This window comes from Photinus pyralis, unplaced genomic scaffold (assembly GCF_008802855.1).
Source record: "Photinus pyralis isolate 1611_PpyrPB1 unplaced genomic scaffold, Ppyr1.3 Ppyr1.4_LG10, whole genome shotgun sequence".
Lineage (NCBI taxonomy): Eukaryota > Metazoa > Arthropoda > Insecta > Coleoptera > Lampyridae > Photinus > Photinus pyralis.
In genome coordinates this window covers 18,402,582-18,410,657 of record NW_022170250.1, presented here as the reverse complement: position 1 = coordinate 18,410,657, position 8,076 = coordinate 18,402,582, and the positions used below count along the sequence as shown (strand labels likewise).

Genomic DNA, 8,076 nt, shown 5'->3' with positions numbered 1-8,076 from the left:
TTTAAGATCTTGAAAAGCATTGAAGGAAAACCTCTCAGACTTCATCAAGGTTTTTATGATGTATAGGGCCTTGAGGAGGTATTAAGAGCTTTTAACGAACTTCAATAGATTTTTAAAGCCACAATGAGACTGTTTAAAAGGTCGTCAAAGAACTTTCGCAGAGTCCTGTAAGGATTCTTGGTCTTTAAATGTTCATGTCATCGCGTCCCATTATTGGCATTTAGAAACCCTAAGAGGCTTTTGTAAAGACCCTTCTAACGCCTTTTAGAGATTTTAAAATTCTTTAATATCGCTTATCAGCTTCCATGAGCCTCTAGAGGTATTAATACGAGAGCCTCCAAATTAACTTTTTCACTTCTGTACAGATTTTATGAGTCCTAGGTAGGGTATCTAAAAGGTTTTAAGACCTTTAAGAATATTTCAAAAGGTGTGCAAGAGTTTCAATAGTCGACAATAGCCTTGCATTTAGCTCTCCTAACGATTTGAGCCTTGAATTTGTAAGCCTTTGAGAGCTGTCAAGGTTTGGCGGTCTAAAAACCTTCAGAGAAATTTAAGAACCGTTTATTGACAAGCCTTTAAATTCATTCTTTAATTTGTGAGGGTTGGATATTTGTTTACTGCAGCATGGCCTGCTGCTTTACTGAATCATGTTAGTATATGGAATGTTGCCCTGTATGTGTGACTAACCGTTTATTCCGTGGGGAAAGTACCACATACAGTACCAAAACAGTATCAAAAATCATCGAAGAACAAAATATCCTTAGAATAGTCCAAGGAATAGCCCCTTAAATTTTTGCCGCATGTTTAATAAACACCCTGTATGGTAGAGTGACTTCAGAGACTTTTTATAAATAGCGAAAGGCTCGGGGAGGGCGCTTAAGCCCGTTGGGGCTTCTAAACCTAGTATCGCGAGACTTCGCGACGGGAATGAGGGAGGGAGAGGACGCTTCTTTCTTCGTACCTGTGGGGGAAACAAAGATGATGAAGACTCAACCCAGAAGACTTGATGCACCAACACGGCCGACGGAGTCGGAGGTGTAAAAAACCACGGAGAACGAAATTATTCCGAAGACACCTGCTGAGTGTTGTCGGAAAAGAGCCGAAATGGAGAGCGGAAGCGACAGTGGCACGGACTGGTCTCTAAATACCAAGAGACAAAAACGTAGGAGCGAGCAGAGCGAGGTGGAGCAGATACGGTTTTCGTTTCGATTAACGAACTGTGGGATATCCGGAAAATGGAGACGGAGGAGGCGATTACTGGCGGCGGAGGCGCAAATAGGTATTAACAACCTCACTAATACTTTAACATAACCTTCAATCACTTTCTCGCAAATTATATTCTCCTGACACCTCACTAACTAACCTCACTAGTACTCTAACCTAACCTCACTCATAATTTAACATAACCTTTAATCACTTCACACAGTTAGGTTAGATCAGAAATCTTGTATCAGGAGAATATCATGTGCGAGGAGGTGCTTAAAGGTTAAGTTAACAAATTAGTGTGGGTAGGTTAGAGTGCTAGTTAGGTTAGGTGAGAAAAATTGTATCAGGAGAATATAATGTGGGAGGAGATTGAAGGTTAGTATAAAGTATTGGTCAGGTTAGGTTAGAATACCAGTTAAGTTAGGTGAGAAATCTTGTATCAGGAGAATATAAGGTGCGAGGAGGTGATTGAAGGACCTAACCTAACTAGCAATCCAACCTAACCTCACTAACAGTTTAACCTATCATCTCCTCGCACATTATATTCTCCCGATACAAGATTTCTCACCTAACCCATGTTGTGGCAGTCAACAACGGAAATAATGTGCGACGTTTGTTGTATTATGTTCTCCTACTAGCATTAGTTGCCCTATTAAAAATTGCTTAGGAAGAGTATATAGGCACATGGAAGGAAGCTCAAAATTAATTGAGACACCCAGGCAACAGAGGTCCAACAACCAAGAACCATTAAAGTGTCATTTTCACGTATTATGTTCTCCTGACAAGATTCTCCTTCTAGAATGTACAATTTATTTTATCGTGTATTATATTTCTCTGCGTTGTATCAAGGCCACATAAACTTCAGGAATGGGAAGCACCTTCGAATTCGATACGATGCCATATATCTGTATTCCCTTATCACTAAATATTCCTTGCATTACGTATGGTACGTGGGTATGGTTTCAGTATCAGGAGAGCAAGGTTGTAAAAAGTTCTACATTGATTAATCAAAAGCACCTTTCTAATTACCATCTTTTCATTCTGCTTTCCTAATACAAACCATCTCTAGGAATGATTTGTTGGTTGACAGAGCTGTAGATCTGTAAATAGAGACATTACCATTCTGCTATCCTCATATAAGCCATTTCAGGGCTTGTAGGCAGAAATAAAAGTGACTCAGACTTTCTCCTGGTAGTAACTCACTTTGAACAAATTAGGTAAAGAAACAAACCACTTAAATGTCCCTGACACAACATCTCTAGGGTATCAGGAGACTAAAGGAAGATTTCTCGATGCCCATTTCTCGTTAAGGAATTATTGTCTGTAACAACTTCTTTCTTTTTCTTTTTCGCCTTTTATCAGGATCATGGGGGCAAGATGTAAAACATTGATTGATATGCACTCACGAATTAATTTCTCCTCATTCCAAACTTCTCATTTTCAGGAACTGTAGTACTAGGATCGCAGAATGTACAATTTACAGTCCCCGAAATCCAAATTTCTATTTTACGCCACGTAGTATCAGAATCGTGGATGCGCAATCTTTGGTCTTTTCTTTTATTATACTCTCCTGATATAAATTTTTCTTATTAAGATTGTTGTATCGCAGGGCAGCGGGGCAGGGGGGTTAAATAGGCTCTCTCCGGATTACAGAAACGCAAAGAATTTTACTGACGTCCTTTATAATGTATGTACACGATGAATTATTTGATACTCCGGAATTATAATAGGTCCGGATGCACAACTTCTTCAAATATTGTAGTATCAAGATCGCAGAGAAGGGAGACAATTTTATTTTATCGTGTCTTATACTTCTCTCTCCTCTTACACTACCACACCAACCTAACCTCACTAATACCACAGATATTTTAAATCTGTGCTAATACTAATACTTTAGAATAAACTTCAATCCCCTCCTCGCACATATATTCTCCTGATACATGATTTCTCACCTAACCTAACTTGCACTCTAACCTAACCTTCAATCATCTCCTCGCACATTATATTCTTCCGATACAAGATTTCTCATCTAACCTAACTCTGCGAAAAAGTAATTGAAGGTTAGGTTAAAGTATGAGTGTGGTTAGGTTAGAGGGCTAGTTAGGTTAGGTGCGAAAGGCGGCAATCACATGGAAGAGATAGTGAGGAAAATGGGACAAATGGACCTCTCGGAAAGTGACGACTAAGATTGAGAGTGTAACGAAGGCGAGGAACGGCGACATCCTCCTCCGAGTAAAAAAGGGGGTGGGAAAATCCGAGCCATTACTCAACAAGATGAGGGCTGACATTAGCGATCGAGAGGTGGCGCTTTTAGACAACTGCACCCTCCCAGTTGAGACCTGGGCGCGATAACCACCTGGGAAGAGGTACTAGAGTATCCAAAGCCAGGTGCATTTGTTCACCTTAACTGAGAGACAGCCGAGGTAGTAGTCAGACAGCGAGGGTGAAAATTAACGTGGACCAGATACGCTGCAATAAATGCTGGGAGCTAGGACACGTCACGGCCCAATATAAGGGGAACGACCTCAGCGCCCAGTGTTACAACTGCGAAAACTCCGGGCACTACGCGCGGGATTGTAAGCTGGATGCTACATGTCGAAGATGTGAGGGGTTGTCCCCGGGTGTAATTACAATACAAAGTAAAAGACAGTCGAGGCAGGTAATACCACTGATGCAGATATAGGCCTGGGAGCTGGGATGTCGACGGACTCATGGGCGCATGGCAGGAGAGATGGGAGAAGCGGGAATCCTGGACCAAGGACATTGATAAGGGATTTAGAGGGTGAACAAATAGAGAGCACGGGGAATTAGTTACCATGCGACCCGGTTTCTGTCTGGCCACGGCGAAAATGCAAGTTACCAGAAGAGAAAGCGAGAGCCGAGAGAGAGAGAAACATATAATTTCAAGATGTGTCTCCAAAGAAACTTACGTTCTAAATCTCAAGTCTCTATCTGCCGCAGTTTTGACTCGTAAAAAGTAAAATCCTGTTTTTCCCCGTTCCCGTGGGAATTTCGGGAAGTGTTTTATTACATCAGCCATCATCAGTCTTGGCATATGTAAAAATGCTAAATAAAATATAAAATTTTAAATCATTTTGCATCGACAGGGAATCGAACCCGGGCCACCCAAAATAAAACTAAACGTATAGGTAAAGATAAACATAATAACTGGAAAAATTAACATTGTCGCAGAGTAAATAATTAATATAAAATATGTTTATTTGGACGGAAAGTTGCAACAGGTATAAATTAGTTCTTGTACAATTCAAATTTCACAGCTAAACTTACGACTAAGGCTATCGTTGAACTAAAACTAGATAAATCGTTAGTGAAATTCCCTCAGGCGGAATTATTGCCAAGTTGCACATAAATAATTAAAAAATAAAGACTAGAAAAGGGTATTTAAGTTAAATACATTTTTCTATTGTTGCGTTAGGAACTCCCAAAAACACTTTGAAATTGGTATTAAATTTGCTTGCACCTTTTCTGTATTAGTTCTTGCTGGTAACTTTTAAACTCTTGAAGTAATTAACATTAAAGAAGGCAATTAATAAGCAACTATATAAAACATATTAACAAGATATACAAAATATATCTTAAATTACTTACATCACAGATACTCATTTGAATGTTGTTATTATTATAAACAAAAACTATCGTTGGAAAAACCGTAGAAGTCTTCGACGGGGCGGTGCAGCGGGTGGGGATAGTTGAGCGTCGTTGCGCATCTTCACCTCGTGACTGGTCAGCTTGTTCTTCAACTGCTCGTCGAGCAACTCTTGCATGTCCATCTGCGCATAGAGCAAAATAGAATGGAGGGGATTAGGATGGAGTGAAATCAGACCTGCCACTGTTCCAACTGCTGGCTGAGCTCGACCTTCTGCTGGATGGCCTCCAAGAGCTGACTGTTGGCCTGCATCAGTTCAACTCTGGTTTTCGCGAGCTCCACCTCCGCCTTGTTTCTGCGGGCGACGGCCTGATCGCGCACCTCGCGCGCTTTCACGACCGCCTCGTCTTGTGCCATCGATGAATTCGACGCGTCGTGGCGCGCCCGGTCCCGTTCCTCTAGAGCCGTCCGCAGCTCGACCTCACAGACAGAAACCTGGAAGGCTCACTGTAGGGTTTCAGAGCATGGCGAACACTTACTTTGCTTGTGAGATCCATTACGGTTTCGCCGCGCCTGGACAGCTCCATGTCCCTCTCTTGTATGTCTCTCCGAGCCTGTTCCAGTCTATCCAACAACCTTACCACATCCGTGTCGAGAACCAGCCCAACCAGCTCCTGCGCAACCTCATTGAGCAACCCCGCGGAAAACTGCTGACTGTCATCGAAGCTCGTCGTCGAGCAGTCCGAGTGCAGACCGGAATCGTCGTCGTTGTGCGATTTCAGTTGCTGACAGAGCGCCCTCAGCTGCCGATACACCGACATGCACTCCTGAGACAGCGTGGGTTCGCACACGTCCATTTCTGCCAATAAAGATCGGTGTTCACCTGGTGCCACCAAGAGAGACAGATGTTAATGCGGTTAGTAAAGACAACACAGGGGGCGCTTATTAATCACAGCGTTAATCGACATGCGCGAGACTTACCACTGATCCTCTCCTCAATGCTCAGCCTCTCCTGCGGTAGCGAGTACTCCTTCAGAGACTGCTGGTACCTGATGTCCTGCTCGCGCGCGTGCCTCTCCAAGAGCAGAATCCTATCGGAGGCCTCCTCAAGAGCCGTCGCGAGGTTGTCCCTCTCGTTCGCCGCCATGATCAGCCGCCTCTCGAGCTCGCCCTTCTTCGCCGACACCAGCTCGAGCTCGTCCCTCAAGCTGTCCGCGCTGTTGATGTGCTCGTGCAGGCTGCTCTTGCCCATCGCGCACTCCTGTCGAAGGTGGCCTATCTCTAATTGTAACTGCGTTTCTAACGTGACCGCTTCCTTAAGCTGAGTCGTAAGTCTTTGATTTTGAGCGTTCAGTTCGGAGACGAGGTTGCCCTTGTCCCTCTCCCACTGCTTTATTGTACTCTCTCTGGCGGACAGTTTCGATGTTAGTTCTGATATGTCGTTTTGAAGTTCCAAAATTCGCGCCTCGTATTCCGATTCCAGTGAGGCGAGTTTGCGCTTTAGAAGGTGACGGTCTTGTTCAACGGCCTGAAACAAAAATATCTATTACAGGTAGTTGTATTGACTAAAATGGTTGTAATCTTGGCTAAAATGATATGTGAAACGGTGTCATTATACAACTTCTGGGCCCTTGTAGGAGGGAAACATAAGTAAGAACGTGTTGTAATTCCAAGGTACATTTTTTATTGTTGTATCAGGATTGCAGGAGCTCAAGAAGGATCAGAATTCATTAGCAGGCACGTTGTAGCATATTGTACGAGGAAAAATTGTTTTTCTGGTACCAAATGAAATTTGTATCAGGAGAGTAGAAATGAAAATGAGCGACAGTGAATTTTAGTTCCCCTGGTACAATTTCTTCAGGGCATTGCATCAGGGCCGCAGGCTCAAACAAGATTATAATTTATTAGCAGGTACGTATGGTTCTTAAAAAAAATTCTGTTCTCCCGGAACCATTTTCTTTTAAAAGATTGTTGCATCCAGGTTCCAGGATCACGAAGGTTTTGAATTTATTAACAGATATGTTTTAGTATATTATGCGATATTACATTATATTATACGAGGAAAAGTTGATAAGCAAAAAGGTGTTATGTTCTCCTGGTAAAATTGACTTAAAAGAATATTGCATCATTTGAGTTTTAGAATTTCTTAGCAGGTACGTCTTAGCGTAGTATAGTCCTTTAATGAAAAACTTTCTGTGACCCTGATGAAAATACTTTATGTTCTTTTGCGATTATTAAAAGAGTTGTGCCAGGAGCACATAATAGGTAAGTTCCATGCATCCCTGTAGTTTTGACTCGCCAGCTTTTAGAGAACAAATGTGTATCAAAGGACAAAATATGTGAAAGGGAGGCTAAAAATTTTACACATTCTTGTCTTCTTGGAATCCTAATTTCTAGTATAAATGTGCCAGGAAAAATTATTTAAACAATGAAAGTACAATATGGAAAAGGGCCTCTGACCAATTGCTTCTATGATATTTATGCGACGAATTTTAAAAGGAAAGTTTGTGACAAGCATAATCCAAAACGGATCTAAACCTTCTTGCGTTCCTGCGACCCCGATACAACAGATTATTAAATGATAACCGTACCAAGAGAACATGATCAGTAAACCAATATAATGGATACCTTGGTACGTTCCTGTGATCCTAACACAAACGGTTTTTAGAATAAAAAATGTGTATCAGGAGAGTAAGATCAGAGTTTTATTGCCAACAGTTTACAGGACAATCACATTTTCATTTATGTAATCATAAATATGCAAAAGACAAGGGTAGTAAAGTTTGCACTCTGCGAACCTGATACATCTCTATTTGTCTAACATCATGAAAGCACTCAACATTTTACAGGCATCCTGTTAATAATTTACTCCAGAAAGAGATAATGAGGGGTTTCTTTGGTTCTTGTAATAATTAATTTGTATTAGGAGAACATATTAATAAAGATCTTCACCTTGAACCCTGAAGTTTCGCCTTGGCGTCAGGAGAAGATAACACCTAAGCATCTTCTTTGGTGACATGTCATCCTGAGATATCAAATTTTCGAAACGAACGTGTATTAGGATAGCATCATATGTGAAAGATCTTGGAAAATATATTTTACACCATCGCCACCGTGATCCTGATACGGAGAATTTTAATGACAAATTACATCAAGCGAAAAAGTTATAGGAAAGAGGGCATACATTATACATTTCCTTGGATCCCTGTGATCCTGCCACTACTGTGTTAAAAGAGGAGTCAGACGAATACCTATAAGACATT

General features: G+C 41.5%; 1 protein-coding gene across 2 annotated transcripts in view; it reads right to left on the bottom strand.

Annotated features, from left to right (window-relative positions):
- Positions 1-4,407: 4,407 nt before the first annotated feature.
- The window catches only part of LOC116161671 (bicaudal D-related protein homolog), a 40,047-nt gene continuing 36,378 nt past the window's right edge, over positions 4,408-8,076 (bottom strand). Inside the window, exons 3-6 of one of the 2 annotated variants that reach the window (XM_031475105.1) lie at positions 5,795-6,341; positions 5,353-5,672; positions 5,051-5,308; positions 4,408-4,997 (exon numbers count right to left, since the gene is read on the bottom strand). In XM_031475105.1, the coding sequence (XP_031330965.1) occupies positions 4,860-4,997; positions 5,051-5,308; positions 5,353-5,672; positions 5,795-6,341 (1,263 nt within the window). In that variant the 3' untranslated portion in view covers positions 4,408-4,859. Of the gene's footprint in view, positions 4,998-5,050; positions 5,309-5,352; positions 5,697-5,794; positions 6,342-8,076 lie in introns of both variants that reach the window. The other variant, XM_031475104.1, reaches the window with a different exon arrangement.